Source organism: Myiozetetes cayanensis, unplaced genomic scaffold (genome assembly GCF_022539395.1).
Source record: "Myiozetetes cayanensis isolate MyiCay16 unplaced genomic scaffold, myiCay2020 scf6-25, whole genome shotgun sequence".
NCBI lineage: Eukaryota > Metazoa > Chordata > Aves > Passeriformes > Tyrannidae > Myiozetetes > Myiozetetes cayanensis.
The window spans coordinates 55,281,415-55,302,391 of NW_026087853.1; the positions used below are offsets into that span (position 1 = coordinate 55,281,415).

The 20,977-nt window shown below is 58.6% G+C and overlaps 2 protein-coding genes across 2 annotated transcripts; both read left to right on the plus strand.

Moving 5' to 3' along the window:
* The first annotated feature begins 329 nt into the window (after positions 1–329).
* Positions 330–11,818, plus strand: LOC126651365 (inner centromere protein-like). The gene is made up of 19 exons (XM_050337266.1): positions 330–651; positions 844–957; positions 2,323–2,993; positions 3,886–3,937; positions 4,487–4,520; positions 4,767–4,866; positions 5,445–5,532; positions 6,037–6,172; positions 6,252–6,386; positions 6,834–6,845; positions 7,220–7,329; positions 7,630–7,741; positions 8,509–8,604; positions 8,918–9,042; positions 9,209–9,287; positions 10,079–10,186; positions 10,379–10,477; positions 11,138–11,294; positions 11,583–11,818. Exons 1-19 carry the CDS (start codon positions 521–523, stop codon positions 11,774–11,776), a joined length of 2,553 nt encoding a protein of 850 aa, XP_050193223.1. The 5' UTR covers positions 330–520; the 3' UTR covers positions 11,777–11,818.
* A 3,380-nt stretch (positions 11,819–15,198) lies between these two features.
* Positions 15,199–17,655, plus strand: LRRC55 (leucine rich repeat containing 55). The gene is made up of 3 exons (XM_050337260.1): positions 15,199–15,811; positions 15,894–16,129; positions 16,379–17,655. Exons 1-2 carry the CDS (start codon positions 15,199–15,201, stop codon positions 16,127–16,129), a joined length of 849 nt encoding a protein of 282 aa, XP_050193217.1. The 3' UTR covers positions 16,379–17,655.
* The last annotated feature ends 3,322 nt before the right edge of the window (positions 17,656–20,977 follow it).

Sequence of the window (20,977 nt, forward strand, 5' to 3'; positions counted from 1 at the left end):
ACCCGGCGCGCGCCCCGCCGCCCCAGCCAATCGCCGCCCGCCGCTTGCAAGGACCGCCTTCCCCATTGGCTGCCGGGCTACTCTGGGGAAGGGTGCAGTGCCGCTCTGCTCGCCCGTCTCTATCCCCTTGGAGGACTGTCTTTAGTAGGCGGGGCGCGAAGGGCGGGAATTTAACGGCTCGGGGGGTGACGGACAGGTGCAGCAACCAATAAGAGCAAGGACGTTGGGAGGTGCGCGCTGCGATTGGTCTGGCCGGGAGGCCATAAATAGGCGGCGGGAGAGGCCGGTCCTATTGCGAGGGGTCGGTGAGGAGAGGAGGAGGGGGCAGATCCTGGGCGGACACCGCTGGGCTGGGGACGAGAGGGATCCCCTGTGGGTTAAGCCTTATCCGTGCTCGGCATTTAGTACTGGGCCCTAGCCTGTCTTCACACCTGTTTTAAACCCAGTGTCTTCCTCCCTTCCTCGGCGGGGTGTCCCAGCTGTCCCCCCGCATTGTTCTCTCTGTGCTGTAGGCAGGGCCATGGCGGAGGGGCCGCGGCAGCTGCTCGAGGTGTGCGGGCAGAGGCTGGCCCGCTTCCTCCACGATGCCCACTACAAGCGCCTGGCCTGGCTGCAGGAGGTGGAGGAGCAGGGCGTGAGGATGCTGGAGAGGTAGGGGCTGCTCCCGAGGGGACCCTAGGGAGTGTCTGCTTCTAGGCCCTGGGAATGAGCTCCTGGCTGGGTGTGGCTGCACACAGGCGTGGGTTTGGGCCTCATCCCTCCTGCTGAGTGACCCTCGTTACAGGGAGCGAGGTTGAAGGCAGTGGGGGAAGCAACCTGTGCTCTGTCTCTTCTGCTCCACAGCAGCTTCAGGGCAGAGCCCGCGCTCATGCCCAAAACGCCATCGCAGAGGAGACGCCCCAGGAAAAGGCAGTCCTCCTGCCTCAGGGAGGAAAACAAGGAGCTAAACAGGAGGAGGTAGGTGGGTCAGCTTCTCCTGGCTCTGCCTCACGGTGCTTGAGTGAGACAGAACAGCACTTATGTTCTGGGAGGTAGTGAATAAAAGGAGCACGTTGGGATCCATCACTGTTTGTATCCTGGTGAGAGTTTGGGATAAAGTTGCCTGGCTTTCCTTCACTGTTTATAATTAAAGAATAATAAACACTCTACCGTCTTTGCCTATTTGGATTTGGGTTTTGTCTCATTGGGTTTGTCTTTTGGTTTGAGGGTGTTCCTGGTGCTCGCTCCCTAAACCTCTGTGTTGGTGCCTGGAGAACCTGGGAATGGGATGTGCTCCCAGCACTGTGTCCGAGCTGGCAGTCAGGGGGGCTCCAAGGGCTTAGTGAAGAGCTGAAGTGGAAATTCCAAGTGGTTTTCTTAGAACTGACCACACCTAAGGGTTTTAAAGGTGATGTGAAGGGGACAGAGGCTACCTGTGAACGGGTGCCAAGGCAGGAGGGTGCAGGGCAGGGTGTAATTAATTGTGTGGGAATGCAGGGTAGCTGTGACACTAATTAACTTCTTCCTCGGTGCTGCTGCTCCCTGGCAGCCCACCGTGCAGCTGCTCCCATCCCAGGGCTAGCAGCTGGGTGGCCAAGGTGGCCTTCCCTCTGTGGGAGCACCTGCTGCAGCCATGGTGGAATGGGCCAAGCCTGACCTGCTGGTGCATTATGGCATTAAAATCGTGCTAATGATGCTGAAAAGTCCCCAGGAGGAAGAGTTGGAGCTCAGACTGTCAGAAAGCAGACACGGAGGGTGGGTAGAGCAGCAGGAATAGCAGGGGAGCGTGGGAAGCTGGTGTGTGTGAGGGAGGGCAGGAGAAGCAGTGCTGCGGATCGGGGTGGGGAGAGCTCTCAGCCCTGCTGGGAGTGCTCAGGCTGTAATGGGTGCTCCCCCAGAAAAGGCAAGTCCTGTTTGTGCTTCCCCTCGTTTAAACTTAATTTGGGAAGATCTGCTGATGTGGCAGAGCGGGTGGGTGGCTGCCAGCAGGGAGGTGAGACACAGTGTGTCCCTTTGCAGGCACTGTCCTCTGCCCTGTGCTGCTCCTGGAGGAACTTCACCCCTAAACCAAGAGCTGGGTTTAAAGGCAGCTTTCCCACTTCCATTTCTCCAGACTTCACTCTGGATTACCCAGCCTGGGGCTGTGTGACAGTCCCTGTGTCCCCATGAGCCAGCCTAGGCTGTGTATCCACACCCCTCTCCTCAAGGATAGGATGGACTGTGGAGGGGAAAAGCCAGCAGCAGCTTCACTTCAAAACTTACCATCTGCTTCTTTCCCCCTAAAACTTAGTTGGGAGTGGGGAGATTGCTTCATCACTCCCTTTAAAATGGTTTTCCTTTAAGGTTGTCCCGAAGGAGAAGCAGTGTCAAGCCGGTGTCTTCCAGGCTGAGTTCCCAACAGCACCTGAGCCAAGAGCAGCCCCGGAGCCCTGGCTGTGGGGCAGAGGAGGTGCCTGTGCCCAGCTGTGCTCCAGGATCCCAGGCTGGTGTCACACCCCAACTCCTGGAACTGCCTGGGAAGCAGCTGACAGAAGCCTTTATTCCCTTGGGAAAGCAGGATTGCCAGGACTGTGTCCAGGGTGCTGCTGGAGGTGATGCAGCCCCTCTGGCCATTTTGGGGGAGCACGTGCCAGAGGGGGACGCAGCAGCCAAGCTGCAGGAGGTCTCTGGAGTCACTGGGATAGCAGCTGAACAGCCAGGAAGGGATGGGGAGCAAGAGCCCAGGACAGCAAGCACCTCCACTCCCAAGGCTGCTCAGAATGGAGACCCTGCTGTGCTCCAAGGAGATGGATCTCCCCAAGACCTCGAGAAACTGCTCTTCCAGGACTCTGACGGCAAAAGAGCAACGGAGAAATCCAGGCTGCGCCGCCGGAGTAAGAGCCGCAGGGTTTCCTTGGCGGAAAAATACTCCCTGTCCAGCAGGAGGGAGAGCATGATCCGCAGATCCATCGGCAGGGCCATGGCGAGGAAGGCAGCAGCACGAGAGTCCTCCTCGGCCTCCAGCAGAGTGAGCTGTGAGTCCCTGCTCGTCCCTGGTGGATCTGGCTCCCTCGAGTCTCCTTGTCCTGGCCCTTGTGGGTTCCTGGGGTGCAGGTGCTGGGGCTGGAGTTGGGGTACACAGGTTGGGAAGGGGCAAAAAACACCAATTGTGGAAGGGAGAACGTGGTTCGAGCCTTGTGTGCCTTTGGATCAGGAAAGAGTTCCCTGGGGAGGGGCTTTAATTTATGGCTCTGCCAGCTCTCTGAAAAATCAATAGGGCTGAAAGTCTGCAGCCCTGAAATGAGCAGAGGAGCTGTAATGCTTTTTGGGAGAGGATGGAGACCCAAATTAGCAGCATCCCCAGAGGAACAGGGCTCAGGAACCCAGGCTGTTCCTGGAAGCACTGAACCCCTCGTATCCTCTGTTCCCACTGCTCCTGGCAGGGTTTGGCTGTTTGGACTTTCCAAAAGCATTGCTGCTGCAGGCAGATGAGCTGTGATGGAGCACGGAGGCCTCTGGAATTCAGCTTTGTCAGCCTTGAGTCACGCTGTATCCAGGCACTTGTTATAACACTTGGAGCGAAGGGGTGTGATTTGGGGGTGGAATCAGCCTGAAAGCAGCCCAAACCCCCCAGATCCCTGCACTGGGGTGTGTGGGGAGGCAGGAGCTGCAGCCAATGGCCTGGAAATGCTGGCTGTGACACAGGCAGCCAGAGCAGGCTGCAGGCACTGGAGCTGCTGCCTCAGTGCTGCACCTTCCCAGCCCACTCCAGTTTGTCAGTGGCACTCGAGGGAGGTGTGGTGCTGGTGTGGAAAGCTGAGCAATCCATGTTCCTGGGAGGAAGCCTGCACTCCTCCACACACACCCCGGGGGCCACTGAGAGCCTGGGAATGAAATCCCCAACCCCACTTATGCTTTTCTCTCCAGGTCAGAGCTCCTTGGAGATTTTTGTTGAAGAAGACATGACTAGCAGCATAAGGTGAGGCTGCCATGTGAAGCAGGTGGGAAGGGACCCCAGAATTCCCTGCAAGGACACTCTTTGGGTGGCCTTTGTCACAGATTTCTGTGAGGCACTGCTCAGGTGTTGCTGTCTTCCGGGGCTGACTGATATTTTAGGCTGTGCTGTTCAGGCATAGCGAGGTTAAACCCTGCACTGGGGTGGGCAGCCCAGGGTTTGCTGGCACTGTGTGCCCAGGGATTCCTGGAATTCCTGCCTGCCACCAGCCCCTGAATGCTGGGATGCTGGCACTCAATCAGCTCTGCTCTAGCTGGAGAGAGCACGGGTAAAGGCTCAGCCCAAGGCTGGCAGAGCTTACTCTTTACCTGCTACCCAGGGCTGAAGCTGGTTATGCTCAGTAGCACAGTGGGATGGTCCCTCAGAGGAATTTACAGCCCCACCTCTGTGTGTCTGGGCTGGGATAGCCTCTGGATGTGCTTAGGTTTACCTGCCACTTCCCTTGGGGTCCCACACATACCTGTAACTCGCCTTCAGGGAGCTGAAATAATGAAAATAGCTCTTCCTTTCCAGGCCTGAGCTGGAGGAGAACCCCCCACGGGAAAAGGTGAGTTGGAAGGAACAACCTACAGACTGTCTGGATACCTTCTTGCTGAGTCAGCACCTTCCTTGAGGTTGTCACTGGAGGCAGGGATGTGGCTGGTGTCCCTGAAATGAGCCAGCAGCACAGCCCTTTGCTGGCAGGGAAGCAGATCCTCTTGGAGCAGTTGGCTTTTCCAGGGTAGGGGTCCCACGGTAGCCTTGTTCCTTGGAGCAGCTGTGCTAAGGGAATGTTTGTCTGCTTTCCCTGCAGGCTCCCAAGGATGTCCTCACTCCAAGCAACAGTCCCCGAGCCGCCAGCCCTCTGGCACAGCCCCTGCCCCATCCCCAGCAGCAGGCAGGGAATGCTGCAGGTAACTGAGCTGCTCTGACCGCAGTCAGCAGGTCCCTGGGAAACCTGGGATTTGTGTCAAAACTTCTGACCAGTCAGGGAAGTTTTCCAGGTAAACTTTTGATCTCCTGAAGAGACAAGGCATTAGTTAGGTGGGCAAGGGCATGTAAATGTGCCCAGGCCTTGAGACAAACTCTGTCCTGTCCAGCTTCAGTCTCTGTGACAAGTGAGGACACCTGTGAAGGAGCTCCCAGAGCTGGAATTTTCTGCAGAGTGCCATGGCCCTTCCCCCTGGGTTTGTGTTAAATGAGGATTTGCACATCCCATGTTTATTTTCTGCACCTCTGAGCAAGGGGAGGGAAATCCAGGCTACTTTTTGTTCCCTATAGGAGCTGCAGGATCTAACAAGAGTCCCTGGATGCCTTTGGGTGGGGTAGTGTAGGTATGTCCCACAGGGTACCTGCACAACCTGATGTTCCAGGTAGCCATCCAGGCTCCAGTTTCTCTATTCAGTTATGATCCACAGGGATCTGGGCACAGAGGGCTGGAGATAAGAGCAGGATGCCTCACACATGGCACTGACCCCAGGTTTTTCCACAGGAAGCCATGTAAATCCCAACAGTGAACCCCAGAAGAACCAGGAGCGACCCCACTATGCCAAGTCCCAGGATAATCCCTCCCGCAGCTGGTAGGAGGCACTGCAAGGAGCAGGGATGAGCCAGAGGTCTGCAAGGACTCAGACCTGGCCTCTGAAGTCATTTGTGTCACAAAGCTTTGGGGGTTCGTTTCCCTGCCTTCTCTCCCACACTTCCAGCATAGCTCTGACATCCCCTTTGGCAGATCCTGTCTCCTGGAAGTTCCTCGTGACCTGTGGAGCTTTGTTTGGTTCTGGGCCCAGGTCTGGCATGGGGAGCAGCACCTGAGGTCCTGCAGAAACAAGCAGAGGTGACACACATAGCACAGTCAGCCCAGAGCTGGGAGATGGCTCTGATGGTTCCTGAGGGGGTGGTCCAGGAGCAGGTGACTGACCTAGTTATTTTGGATTGTGTGAGGGTTTGGAATATATGACCTGTCTCCTCCCTGTATGTTGCTGGGGTCTCACATGAGGCTTTAGGGGGAAGTGTGGAACAGCCAAGAAATGCTTCCAGGGAGCGTGACAGTCACCTCATGTCCCTCTTGCTGATGCCACCAGGGCAAGAGGCTACAAGCAGGCCCTGGGTGTCCTGTGGCACGGGCAGCAGCCAGGGGGCTGGGCCCTCTCCCCTTTGGATGACAAGCACAAGACCTCAGCAAACCAGGCTCCGTCATCCCCCTCTACGGCCAGCAAGGTGAGAAAGGTGAGCGGTGCCATGGCCCTGTGCCCTCTGTCCCAGGCAGGCTCTGAGCTCTCTCCCTCTCTCCGTGCAGGTGGTGAAGCCTCTGAAGAACTTCCTTCAGGCTGTGCAGAGGAACCAGCTGCTGCAAAGCCCGGGACCCACGGGACGAGGGGGTGGCATCAAGGACTTCATCAAGCGCAACACTCCCACCCGGCCCAACCTGAAGGTGAGTCGTGTCTCAGCCTCTGGGGGACTGGTGCGGGGCAGTGGCAGGAGGGACTGCCCCCTTAGAAGAGCATAAACCTGCTCCTGGCTGAGCAAAAGCGCAGATCCTGGAAGAAACTTGGCTTCAGGGTTCTCCATCAGACTCCTTGAGGAAGGAGGGGGTTTTTAGTCCCAATTGCCAAACCTTTCTCCTGTGCAGAGGAACCCCAGCTGCTCTGCCTGTGATCAGCAGAAACACCACATATTATCCTGGAACTGCTGATCCGTAGGAGAGTGCAAAGCTTTTCTTTGCAGAAGGAATTGTCTGGCAGTTTTGACCACTGCAGGGTCAGGCCCTATCATGTACTTGGTGTGAGCTGCAGCTGAGAACGGGGTGCAGGTGCTGCCTGAGGGGGTTGGAGTGTGTTACTTCCAAACTTTTAACTGTGTTTATGTGCTTTCTCCACAGGGTGACTTCGTTGTAAGTGATGACACCTGGGGCTGATGATCCTGCCAGGCCTCTGGGCACTGACTGCACCCTCCCCTCTCACCTGGTGTCCATCAGCCCTCTGGCCACGCTGGGAATTGCCACATCTGTGGTGGGGTGGCAGGATCTCTGGGGGCTCTGGGCACTGCTGGGTCAAGGAATTCTCTGCAGCCAAAGGACTGAGGATTTTCCCTCCTGTACTTCTGGCCCCTTTGCTCTCACTGGATAATCCCTGTTGCCAGACCTGTGTTGTCTTCCTTGCTCCACGTCCTGGCATGCAGGTGAATGGCTCTGACAGTCACTGTGTGTACCAGGGATAAACAGCCCCCCCGCAGCACCTGGTACAGTGCAGACCCTTCTCCCTCCAGGAGAAGGAGCGGCAGAGACTGGAGAACCTCCGGAAGAAACAGGAGGCTGAGGAACAGAGAAAAAAGAAAGTGGAGGAGGAGAAGAGACGGCGGCAGGCAGAAATGAAGCAGTGAGTTGGGTACCTTTCTCCCTGGTTAGCGCAGACTTGCCTTATGCCTGCCCCTTGGAAGGAGCATCCGGGGAGCTGTGCTGCCTGGGCACACTGAGCCCTGCTGCTCCTGACTCCTAGAGCTGCAAGGCACCTGCTCGTGTCCCACCTTCACACAGAATGGAGCTGGGGCCAAGCTTTGCCAAAGCAAGTTCAGCAGAACAGCTGTTCCCCCAGTTACCCAGCGCCTGCCCCTCTCACCCTGTGATGTGATGGAGCAGGCAGAGCTAACAGCGTCCCCCTTGCCCTTGCGCTGCCCAGGAAGCGGGAGGAGCGCCTGAGGAAGGCCCTGCAGGCTCGGGAGAGGGTGGAACAGATGGAGGAAGAGAAGAAAAAGCGGATGGAGCAGAAGATCCTGCAGAGTGATGAGAAGGTGGGAAGGCTGAGCATGGTTTGGGCCTCCTGGTGGGACCAGGATGTGTGAGCAGGGCAGCTGCTGGGGGTGACAGATCAGTGGTGAGTTAGTGCATCAGAGCGGCCAGAATTCTGTCTGACAAGGGGATGCTTTTGTTCTCCAGCCCTCTGTACATTCCTGTTGTGACAGGCTACATTCACGGTGCTCTGGATTTAAGGAATGTGGCAGCTTCTGCTTGCCCTGGGCACAGCCCCACAGGTGACAGCCTCACCTGGTCCCCACACTCGGAATGTGAGGGATAGTGAGGCCACAGGGTGCCCAGGGGGTGTCTGTGACTCAGCTGGGGGTAAAATTGGGTCAGGTTTGGGATTCAGAGCCTGGCCTGGCCCTTTTTTGGGGGGCAGGCAGGTGAGGAGCCGGCTGAGCTGGTGGCCAGCTGCTGCCATGTACAGTGCTGCTGATGGGCAGGGCTGAGGGAGCTGTGCCTGATGGCCCAGAGCCCAGGCAGCCTCTGGGAGAGGCCTGACTGCTCATCTTGGGGTGGACTGAACTGACCTTTGAAAAGGGTCAGCCCTGGAAAACAAGGGGTAATGCTCCTTTCAGCCTTTCCCAAACCCTGAGTGGCCAAAAGCACACCCAGCCCTGGCTGGTCCCACTGCTGGCTGCTGGGTCCTTGGGCTCCTTACAGGACCTGGAACATCCCAGGCTCCAGACCTTCCTTCCAAGGCTGTGAGGGGAGCCCAGGGGGTGTGTGGTGGGCACTTTCCCAGGTGTACATCTCCCAGGTGCGAGAGGAGAAGGTGTCGGAGGAGCGGAGCAAGAGGAAAACCCTGAAGAAACACGGGGACGTGGATGCACGGAAGCAGAAAGCTCTGAGGGGGGTAAGAGCAGCTCAGCCCCCTCCTGCACATGGAAAAGGACAGGCACAGCAGGGACCCCCGTGCTGTTGTGGATGGTGGGACAGGCACAGGTCACTGCCTTCTTGCTGCAGGGATTTTGGGGTCTGGGCTGCCGGATCTCTGTCCAGGCAGCTGAGGTTGGGTTGGGACACAAGGGAGAGATGTCCTACCTGGTGGACAGGCACAGGAGGAAAGGTGAGCTCTGACCTGCACAGGTTGTCTCAGAGCATTTGCTTCCTCCCACCTTCCCCACCTGAGCTGGAGGTGCTTACAGGGCTTTTCCTCTCTTCTTCAGGAAGAAAATGAGCAACAAGAACCACTTCAGAAAAAGAGAGAGGATGAAGTGAAGGAAAAAGGGAAGAAAGTCTTGGAACTGAAGAATCTGCTAGAGCAACAACAGGTGGAAAAAGCGAAGGAGAGGTGCGAGCAGGGAACTGGCCACGGGCACAGGGGAGCAGTGAATGTAAATGTGGTGTTGGAACCGGGCTCTGGGGCTGCCTGGAGATCGGCGTGCTGGGGCAGGAGGCTGTAAGAAGGTGGGGGGCAGATGGCCATGCTTCCATCTCTGAATTCTCCGTTTCCCCAGGGATCCCAAGCTGCGAGGGAAGGAGAAGCCCCCCCAAGCACAGCTGGAGCCAGCAGCATTGGCTGACAGGACCACCAAGGTGGGGTTGGAGTGCTCTGGGAACAGCCTTTCTGCAGCACCCAGGCTGGGTTTAGGATCAAATGTTTTCCAAGCGCTGCGTTTCTGGGATGTCATTTAGAGGATCAAATAACAATCAAAATAAGGACTGCTCTCCTACAGAGTCTTAGTTGCTGCTAAGTTGTCAGGGGTTCTCTGGCTGGCAGGTGAGCCCTCAGCTGTGTCACGAGATGGTGACAGCCATGAAATGGCACTTGGGCAAACACCTCAAAGGGCATTCACTGATCCTGAAATAAATATGGATACTGGATATTTGATTCTATTTTCCTGCCACATTCCCTCACTGTGCCTGGAGGATGTGACCCCCCCACACCAAACCTCGGGTGCCCCACGGCTCAGTGTCACCTCATTTGCACTCACACAAAGAATGTTGAGGCTTAAAGTCAGGGCTGTTTGTCTTGAAATATCACAGTAACATCTTGCTTTTGCATTCTACTCTTAAAGTAACTCCTTCATTAGTGGAAAAATCAATGCCCCAAGTGGTCCCTGCTCTGCAGGATCAATTCTCCCTCCTGTGTCTGCTCCTGCTGCTCTCCCTCACTTGGTCCCTGGCATTTGGACTCCCCTGTGCTGTACAAATTTAATATAAGCTCTGAATCCAGCAGCAGGGACAGAGTGTGAGCCTGGCAAAGCTCCAGCCAGGAGAAAGTGGATCTAACTCCACATGCTGAGCAGTATGGGAGATGAAACTCTGGGAAAAGGGTTTTTGGTTGGAAAGGAACTTGAGCAGTAAAGGTTTTTCCTCTTTCTTAGGGGAAAGAGAGCCCCAAAGGGTTGCCCCTGGGGCCTGGGCAGGAGAAGAGAGATGAGCAACCAGAATCCATTTTCCCAGCTCTTAACACCTGGCTCCAAGTGAAGAAGGTGAGTGTGGGCTCCGGGGAGCTGGGCTGGACTTGAGTAGAGACGAGAGTCTTGGCCTTTGGAGTTATTTCTGCAGGAAAAGACACTGAGGGTTGGGTCCTGTCAGAGCTGAGAGAACACGGCTCTGTTCCAGAAGCAGCCTGGCTGCTCTGCCCGGGTGAGGGATGACTTTTTAATTCCCGTGTCTTACAGGAGGCAGACGGTCAGCAGCAGCTGGGAGAGGAGAAGAAGCCCAAACCACCCGCAGCTGCGAGTGCTGCCCCTGGCACGTGGCTGAGCAAAGCCGTGAAGGTGAGCCCTGGCGCCGGCAGAGCCCGCGGGTGGCCTCGGCCAGCTGGGGCTCATCAGCCCCTGGAGCCACCGCAGAGCTCGACGCGGGGAATACGAAGGAAAAACAAGTGGTTTGTGAGGGAGGGGAGGAAAAAAAAAAAAAAAAAGATGTGGCGGAAAGATGCTGGAAGCGACCACAGGATGGCAGCAGGTCCTGAGGCGACATCCCGCCAGGAGCGACATCCCCGGGCAGCCCGGCTGTGCCAGGTGGAGCTGCGGAGCCTTCTGCCGGGAGAGGGGCGGGAGAGGCTGCTCGGAGTTGGGCTCGAGCGCTGCCTCGGCCAGGAATCTGCCTTGGAGCTGTGGGCTCCATCCTGGCTCGTGTCAGAGCTCCAGGGAGGGAAAGCCGAACTGCTACGGAACATGGGGAGAGGTTTGAGTGTGGGAACATTGAGTGCTGAGACACACACAGGGTACTCTTCCCAGGTTTTTCCACAGAAAAGAGGAGAGGACGAGGGGTTAAGAGGTGTCAAGGCAGGGAGCCCAGTGTTGGTACACTTTGGGGTTCTGGGGGCTGTCCCATCTAGGCCTGGTGTCCATCCTGCCCAGCCAGGCTGGCTGTCCTGCCCCAGGGAAGAGCTGCTTCCTCTGTTCATCCCTGCTCTCTCTCCACAGTTCGAGAAGTCCCTCTCCACATCCTGCCTCATGCCCCCGAAGGGCGTGCAGAGACCTGGATCCCCCTCAGCTGATGAGAACGACTACGGGCTGGATCTGAACAGTGACGACTCCACGGATGACGAGAACGACCCTCGGAAGCCTGTCCCTGCCTGGGCCGACGGTAGGTGCTGGCTCTGGGCTCCTTTTCCTTCCCAGCCTCACTTGGAGCCATCCCAAGGCACAGTCCAGGAGTGTGTGTGCAGCTCCAGCAGCGCTGGGTCCATATGCTGACGGATCAGCGCCGCTTCCTGCGAGGGTTGAGGCAAAACCAGAGTTCCTCCCACCTGCCTCTTGTCCCCTGGTGGGGGGAAGGAACGGGGATACAGCCCTGTTCCCCAAGGAAAGAGCAATGCCCAGCCCGTGGGGTGAAGCAGAGCATGTCCATGTGCGTGATGTGTCATTCCCCCAGGGGCACAACTCCACCAGGCTGTCCTGCACCAGTACTACCACCCTGTGGATGTGGATGCGCTGTTTGGGGCCATCCCCAGTCCCCAGCTGGAGCACATCTTCTACAAGAGCAAGCCCCGCTACTTCAAGCGCACCAGCTCGGCCGTGTGGCACTCACCGCCCGGCCCCAGCCCCTCCTGCGTCCCCCAGAGCTGAGCCGAGAAGACAGGAAAGGGGGTTTTAGGGCACTTATGTGTGTTTTACTTATCCTGTATTTACAGTTTTAACCTTTATTTAATTTTATTTTTTTTTTAGTTACAAAAATAAAAGTATTTCATGAAATCCAACATTCTCTGTGTCCCTTTTCTCCTGCCTTGGTAGCTGATTCCAGACCGATAACTGTGTGGGCCACTCACTTCAGAGGTGACTCGGTGACCCCTGGGGGCCCCTTCCAACTCAGAATCTTCCCTGATTCTGACTTAACTGTGGTTTCTGCGAGGCAAAACACAGAGAAAGGTTATGCCCTGCTTCCTATTCCCTCAGGATCTTCCCTCACACAAGAAAGCTTGGAAATTGCTGTAGGGAAGACTAGATTCTTTTAGTCACCCTGAGGGGACAGTGTTTTCACAACCCTATTTCTACATGTTTACTATATTTATGTATATCTCTATGTATGTATATAGACAAACATCTCTTGTATGTCTATACACATGTATAATCTCTATGTTTACCATCCCTATTTATTATGTGCAAGTCCTCTTCCTTCAAGAACTTCTGTGCCCACCTAGTACCTGGAGCCAGAACCTTTTTCCTGCTGTTGGAAAAACTTTCCCTGGACAATTCAAGCAGTGGCTAATGCCTCCTCACCCTTGTCTTCTAATGGAAAAAGGAAGCCTAGGCTTCCTTTTTTCTGAGTCCTTTTTTCCCAGGAGACTTCAGTGTATGGCCAGGCTTGGGCAGGAGGTGGGTTTATCTGGGAATGGGGGCTTGGGAAGGTTGAGGGGGGTGTGACTGTTCCCGGGGGGCTCCTGCCTGGGACCAACAGCTTTGACTTCTCCGCAGCAGCAGAGCTACGACCATCCCTCTCCTTCCCTCCTCCTCTCCCAAGACTGAACACACAGGGATTGACTGGAGCAGTGATGGACTGCAAGAGATAAGGCCCTGGCTGTAAGGCAGATTTATGGAGACAGAATCCTTGGAGCCATCCCGGCTCTTGGGGACCTGCTGGAGCACCTGCCTCTGCAAAAACGAGCTGGGAGCCCTTGGAGCGCTCACCCCAACAGCCAGCGCACGCCCAAGGGGGCTTTTGTCCCAGGAATGCTGTTTAGCTAGGGCTGGGATAGCGCAAGGGCGAGGTGGGGAGGGCAGCCAAGGTCCCTCCCACCTCGGAGGTGAACACCCCTGGCTCCGTCAGGGATGCTGCCCTGGTCTGCGGCGTCCACGTGGCCGTGTCCGCAGGGGGTTTGGCGAGGCGGGATGGGAACCTTTGCTGCAGTCCAGCCTCGGTAGGGACAACTTCCCGGTTAATTTGCTGCCAACAGAACCTGGAACACCGGGGGAGTGGAAAAAACCTCGGCGCCAACAGCTGCTGGGAGGAAGCTGCTGCCAGCTCCGGCCTGAGCGCTAATGAGGTGTCTGCGCTGCAGCTGGTTCCGGGGACTGCGCGCAGCTCCCGCAGCTCCTGCAGCCCCTTGGGAATGCGAGCCTCGAGCTCCTGGAGCTCACAGGAGCTCCCGGGAGCCTGAGCCTGGAGCGGTGCCGGTTAATGCCACCCCAGGAGAGGCGGCTGTGCCGTCTGTCTGCCAGCACCGCGCCGGGGAGGATCCATCCCGTGGGATGTGAGGAGCAAAAGGCCCCCAAGCACCGAGATCAGGGCTGCTGGTGCCAGCTGGGAAAAGGAGCAGCTCCGTGAAATTAGCAGGAGATAATTAAGCAGGGATCCCCCAGGCTCGGGCAGGCTGGATGTGGAAGTGCCTCCTTCTCAGAAATGCCAGAGCCGTGGTGTTGCCATTTTCCCAGAGCAAACTGTGGGCATTCCTGCAATCCCACAGGGCCGTTCTCCAGTGGGAGGGGGCAGATGGCTGAACCCGCTGCACCCCCCCAAACAGAGAAGGGAAAGGGAGTGTTTCAGCTCACATGGAGCAAAAAAATCCATGTCAACCTGAGGCATTTTTCAGGGCTCTGAGCACAGCAGGGAGACACGACGGTGCTGGTGCTTCCCTTGGATCCCAGCACTCTCTTTGGATCCCAGTGCTCCCTGTGGATCCTAGAGCTCCCCTTGGATCCCAGCTGCCTCGTTTCTCCCCTCTGCTGACACGTCATCTGTTTCTGTTTTCAGCACCCGGGAACCCCTGATTCACCCCATCCCACGGGGATGCTTCCCAGGGCCGGGAGAGTGCGGGAGGGCTGGAGACCGGGGCCGGGAGGGGGCAGGATGCCACCCCTCTTTCTGCTCCTCCCCTGCCGGGTGCCTGGGCCGTGCAGGTGCGGGTCCCCCTGCCTGGGCAGGGGCTCCCTGGGGTGGGGCCATCTCCGCCCGCCGCCGTCTCCCTGGCTCGGCGGCTCCGCATCCCGCTCTCCTGTTGCTCAGAGATGTGGAGGCAGTTGCTAAGAGACACCGACACGTCAGTATCTGGCCCTAAGGAAAAAAGAGGAAAAAAAAAAAAAAAGAGACAGAGAAAGAGAGAGACAAGGGAGGACGAGGAGGAGGAGGGGAGGAAGGAGGTGGGGAAAGACCTGCTCCCATCACCAGGCTCGCAGCAGCCTTGGCCGCCGCTACTGGAGCCCTGCTCCCGACTTTGCGGCCTCCAGGGTGTGGGTGGCCGCTGGGGACCCCCACATCACTCCCTGGAGCCCCCCACATCACCATCCAGGACCCTCACATCATCACAGAGAGCCAGGCCCTGCTACCCCCTGGCCAGTGAGTACCCCGGGGGGCCCCAGCCCTGCCGGAGGGACTGGGAGGCTGTCGCAATGGGGATGACCGGGGGAAGGCGGGGTGGTGGGAGAGGATGGAGCTGAGAGGGTGTGGGCAAGGGAGGATGGGGCAGACGTGGTCAAGTGGTGGAGGGTGAGATCAGGCCTGGGGGGACCCCGGGTGGGTCCTGGGCATGGAGGTCTCTCCCCAGGAGGGAGGTGGGGAGGATGCTCCCAGCACTAGGCTGAGCTGGCGGTGGCATGGGGTTGACAGGGGGTTGGCGGGAGGCTGGGGAGCAGCGCCTCCACTCTGCCCACCCCCAGCCACGATGGGCTGGCCAAGGTCAGAGGGGCTGGGGGGCTCTGTTCTGGCAGAAATCCCCAAGGGGGCATTGGAGGAGCAAGGTGATCGTGGCACGAGGGGTGTGGGAAGGTCGTGGGTGCCCCACAGGCCACTCCATTTGCACCATCTGCGGCCTTCCCAGCAGGGACGTGTGGCCGGCACGGCTTCCTTCCGCCCCTCTTCCTCACAGGCAGCCAGTGACAGCCACGCCGGTGCCCCCAGCAGTGTTCGCGTGCCCGCCGGATGCCGCCGGGACGGCGGGAGCATCGCTGTGATCGCTGCCAGCCGGGCCCCGCGACCGGCCGCCGACAGAGCCCTCGGCGTGAGCGGGCGGGCGGGATGGCCTCCGGCGCCCCGTGAGGGCTGGGGCCGCGAGGCCATGCTTCTGGGCCCCTGGCTGGTGGCGGCGGCAGCGGTGGTGGCGGCGGCGGCCGGCGCGGGCTGCCCGGTGCTGTGCAGCTGCCACGGGCAGGCAGTGGACTGCAGCGGGCAGCGGCTCTTCTCCGTGCCCCCCGAGCTGCCGCTGGACACTGGGAACCTGAGCCTGGCACACAACCGCATTGCCAGCATCCCACCGGGGTACCTGGGCTGCTACGGGCAGCTGCGCGCCCTCGACCTGCGCAACAACTCGCTGGCGGCGCTGCCGGCTGGGCTGTTCCGCGGCGCCCGGCGCCTGGCACACCTGGACCTCAGCTACAACAACTTCAGCCTGGTGCCCGCCGACATGTTCCGTGAGGCCAGCGGGCTCCTGCGCCTCGACCTCAGCCACAACCCGGGGCTGCGCCGTGTCCACCCCCAGGCCTTCCGCGGGCTGGCCCAGCTGCGCGAGCTGGACCTGAGCTATGGTGGGCTGGCGGCCATCAGCCTCGACGCCCTAGAGGGGCTGCCCGGGCTGGTGGGGCTGCGCCTGGGGGGCAACCCCTGGCTCTGTGGTTGCACCATGGAACCCCTCCTCAAGTGGCTGCGGGGCCGCATCCAGCGCTGTGCCTCAGGTAGGTGCTGCCGGACCCTCCGACCCCTGTCCCCATCCCGGGGGCTGGCAGCCGGTCTAAAGCCGTGTCCCCCATCCCGCAGATTCGCAGCAGGCCGAGTGCTGGGCTCCCCCTGAGGTGGCAGGGGCCCCCCTGCTCTCGCTGACGGAGGAGAGTTTCCAGGCCTGCCACCTCACGCTGACACTGGACGACTATCTCTTCATTGCCTTCGTCGGCTTCGTCGTCTCCATCGCCTCAGTGGCCACCAACTTCCTGCTGGGCATCACGGCCAACTGCTGCCACCGCTGGAGCAAGGCCAGCGAGGATGAGGATGTCTAGGTACCACTGCCGCCACCGCCGCCGATGGACTCCCCCGGCTACCCCCCGGCCCGACCACCCCCGCAGGGACACCGGACTGTGCCTTGTCCTCATCCCCTCCCGCCGCCCCCTGCGCCAGGGTGGCCCTTGAGACACCGGGGACACCAGGGGACAGACCCGCTTCCTTTTGCCCTAAAATGGGGAGGTTTTAACCCCCCGCCCCATCACCATGAGCTGAGCTTGGACCCCCCTCCTGTTCCCACTGCCCAGGACTGATGGAGGCAGCAGCTCCAAGGAAGCAACCCCCCAGCTCTGCTTGGGAGAGACCTCAGAAGCTGTGTGTGCCTGGGGAGGCTGAGGAAGTCCCTGCTTGCAGCCCCAAAGCAGCACTACTGGAGTCCCCCAGATCCTGGCCATGCTCTCCAGTCTCCTCAAAATTCCAGGGGGGCAGAAGGTGGTACTGGCACCCATCTTGGCACCAGGGAACACCTGTGCCTTGCTGGTGACACCAGGAGGTGCCAGGGCATCACCAGACCACCAAGCCTGGCGGTGGGACAGGCTGTGACATCTCCCAAATCCGGGATCTCCTGGGGACAGCCTCTCCCTCCTCTTCAGGGCCAAACCAGGCACCCATTGCCCAGCCAGGGGGAGGGTCGGGAGGCAAAAGGAGCATCAGAAAGGGGAAAAAAAAAAGAAAAGAAAAAAATAGAAAAAAAGCAGAAAGCCAACGACCCTCTGTCCAACTGGGGCAGCCACGTCCCCAGTGCCTGTGTCCCCTATCCCCAGTGCCTGTTTCCCCCTCTCCCCCCCATGTAGGTTGAGCATGCTGGGGAAGGGGGGGGGCAGTTTAACCCCAACCCACCCCTAAAGGGCTGCAGCTGCACCCCCGACCCCTGTGCTGCCCCCGGGAAGGGGCACTTGGCCTCTGCCTTCTATATTTTCTCTAGTTTTTTATTATTTTCCTCTTGGTGAGTTCTCCCCATCCCGCACCCCCTGCACGGGCACTTCCTCCCGCGGCCACCTGGGGGCACCCAAAGCACGGGGTATCCACCTGCATCCCACCGGCTCCTTCCTCTGCCTCACCCTCAGACTCTTTTTCTTTTTACGTTTATTTTTATTGTGTTTCTCTTTTGTTTCTCTTTGCCTTTTTACTTGATTGATTTTCTCCCACTTTCCTTTCCATCCCTTTCCGTCCCTTTCCCTTCTATTCCTTCCTTTGGTTTCATCTTACCGACTCTCCTCTTTTCTCTTTCTTTTCTTTTCTTTTTTCTTTTCTTTTCTTTTCTTTTCTTTTCTTTTCTTTTCTTTTCTTTTCTTTTCTTTTCTTTTCTTTTCTTTTCTTTTCTTTTCTTTTCTTTTCTTTTCTTTTCTTTTCTTTTCTTTTCTTTTCTTTTCTTTTCTTTTCTTTTCTTTTCTTTTCTTTTCTTTTCTTTTCTTTTCTTAATTTTATTTTATTTCTCTCTTCTCCCCCCTCCCGCTCTTTGTACGTTTTGTAACCGCGGGTTTTGTACCACGGGGCACTTTTTCAGCGCCGAACCTCGACAATAAAGAGCATCAGCGCAGCCGGGGCCGGGTCACGGGTGTGTGGCAGGGACACGCGCGTGTGTCAGACACACGTGTGCACGCAGCCACCCGTGTGCGTGCAGGGCACAGGCGACGGCCCCCAACCTGCAGAAAGCATCAGCCCTGCTTTTCCCTCCAGCGCTTCCTGTTATTCCTCCGGCAGCATCTCCCGGCCCCGGGGGGGCCCAGCTGTGGCCACCGGGTCACCTCCCTGTCGCCCCCTGCCCGGGACCCCCTCCCCGCGGGGGGGGATTGCGGGGCCGGTCCCGCCTGGCCGGAGCCCGGAGGTCGGGTAGCAGCTGTGCCGTGTCCGGCCGCGCCGCCGGGGAGGGGTGGGGGACAGCGGTGGGACAGGGGTCCCCGGTGCCCACCCCCGGGCCGTGCCGGGCGCTGGAGGACCAGTGGTGACGGCTGTGGGGGGCCCGGGGCACCCCCGAACCCTGGCACTTCCCTGCATGTCCTACCATATGTCCATCCCATCATCCATCCCTCTACCCACGCACCCGTCTTTCCCTCCTTCTCTCCCAGCACATCCGTCCATCCATCCATCCATCCATCCATCCATCCATCCATCCATCCATCCATCCATCCATCCATCTATCCACCCCATCCCCACCTCCCTTCCCAAGCCTCCCACACACATCCAAATTCTCCCTCCCCACACCACTTTTCCCCTCTTCATCCTGCCCCACCGTCCCCAAGCCCTGCGGTGTCACACAGGGACCCTTCGGACCTTCGGGGGTCCCCTCAAACGCGTGGAACCGGCCACCCACGGGTGGGTCATCCAGGGCTCGGTGTGGCGAAGACACACTGGGGCAGGATCCCCCCCAGCCCCCCGAAATGCCACCCCCGCCAGCCGCCGCTCCCACCCCGCAGTGAGTTTCTGAGCCCCGCGTGTTCCAAAGCTCCGCCGCGGCTCAGGCAAATCCCAGTTTTCCCGGCACAAACGGGAGCTGGAGGCCACCCCGTCACGCGTTGAATCCCACACCCCCACCCCCCACTCCCCACCCCGCCTCCTCCCACACCGTTTGCTTTGGGGCGGAAGGTGTGAAGGAGCCCGAGCCGGGCTGTAAACACGGAGGTCACTTCAAAGAGGACGCCCGGGGACATCCTTAGCACCACCAGATTATTTCGGCACCCTCGGGCGGGATGGGGGGAGGAGGTGTTGAACATCCCGTTTGGCAGCTTAGAAAAGCGGGGAGGGGGGGCTGAGGGGGCTCCCTGGGGCAGGGGGAGCTGCCCCTCATCTCGTCCCCGCCCCTGACCCCCATCCCCCCATGTTCCCCTACCAGAGCCCATTTTTAGCTCCAGTCAAGGGGGTGTGTGTGGAACCACCTCTTTCTTCCCAGCCCCACATCTGAGGACCCCTGGCTGTGCCCCCCGGCTGAGCTGGGACCCACAGCATTCCCAAAGCATCACGTTTTGTGGTTTGAGGGTTCCCAGACACTCCTGGGAGCACACCCCACATTCCCTAAGCACTCCAGGGTTCACAGAGCATTGTCTTTTAGGGATGGAGGGTCCCCAGACTCGGCCAGGAGCACACCCCTTGCTCCTCAGCCATCCTTTCCAAGGATGCTCCCCCCCCCCCCCCCGGCCCTCCTGTCCCCCCTCTATCTTCCCTCCTCATCTTCCCTAGGAACTCACAGGAAGGCAACACCTTCCTTATCTCCTTCCGACGGGTGGTCCGGCCCCACTGTCCCTCACCCCCAGCTCCGGCCTTGTTGTTTTCTGGAGTGTCCCTGCGTTTCTCCCCAGAGATTCCTCAGCCAAACATTTCCTTCCTGGAAGGGAAAGGGAAATCTCCAAGAGGCGGATAGAAAGTCAGCAGCTCCGTCTCCGCTGGCCGGGCGCCTGCGGCTGTTTCCATGCCTGGCGGCTGCACCAGAGGGGGAAACAGCAACCCTGACACCCCCACAGTGCTGGGATACTTGGGTTGGGGTTGGGGTGGAGAGATGGATAGAGGGAGAGAAAGGAGGATGGTGGGGTGGAGGGGTGGAGAAAGAGAGGGAGAGCAGATGGAGGGAATTATGGAGGGAGGGAAGGACAGAATCACGGAATCAAGGTCAGAAGAGACCTTTAAGATCATCAAGTCCAACCATCAGCCCAGCACTGACACTGCAACCCCTAAACCACGGAGGAATGGGTGGATGGAGGGATGGAGGGATGGAGGAAGGAGGGGACTGTTGGATTGATGGATGGACATCTGGATTGACAGATTAGTGGTATCGAGGGGTCTCTCCAGGGTGAGGGAGGCTGGGCAGTATCTGGAATGTAAACACATGCCGGGATGCAGCATTCCCACCCCTTTAAGTCCTCCTGGCCCTTAGATCTAACTAGACCCACTGAAAAAATCCCCAAGCAGGCTCCCACCCCTCCAGGTGGGGGGTTTGTGCAGCCCCAGTCCCCCAGCCCCCCCCCAATTCCCTCTCTTTGGACAAAGGACCATCCCTGCGGGGGGGGCTCCAGTTGATGGCCCCCAAACACTGAGCGGGCTGGCAGGAAGGCAGAGGCAGCCCCTCCCCGACGGGAAGCCTCCCAAGGAACCCAGTAATGATCCTACATCCTTGCCAAGCGAGAACAAAGGCTGAGGAGACAGGATAGTTCATCACCAATAAATGAAGGATGTAAATAGCAAATAGGGGGAAGATTTATTTCGAGCAGAGCCTCAGGAAGCGGCAGGGCCTGTAGGGGGAAGTGGGACAGGAGCCATTTGGTGGCTCATCAAAATCCTGGTTGAGGTGAGCCAGGGTCCTGCCCAGCATCCAAATCCCCCCCACCAGCACCCAGGGGGTTCAATGTCCCCCTCCACACCCAGGGGTCCTGTGTTCCCATCCACGCCCAGGGGGTCCCATGCCCCCATCCCTCAGGTTTGGGTATTTCACAGCATCAGGTCCCGTTTCCACCCCCGGGTGAGTCACCCAGGACTTGTCCCTCAGATAAGGATAAAAGCCTGAAAATGGGATTTGATGGGACAGAGCAGCCTCCTGATGCAATCAGAGCTCTGAAGCTGGGGCAGGCAGGCACTCGCCCCACAGGACCAAACACCCCTATCCTGCTGCTGTGCTGCTCCAAAGGTTTGGGGTTTTTCCTACATTTCTCAAAGTGTTGCTGGGGAAGAGACCAGGGAGAGTCTGTCCCAGACTGGAATCCCTACCAGTGTCCAGGGGTACCCAGGAGGGGCCACGGGTAGCTACAGGGTGCAAGGACCCCCCACAGTGCACCCCCCTCCCCACCCCTCACTCATGGACATGCTGAAGCCCAGTTGCAACCCCCATCCCTCTGTGACACTCCCCATTGTGTCCCCAC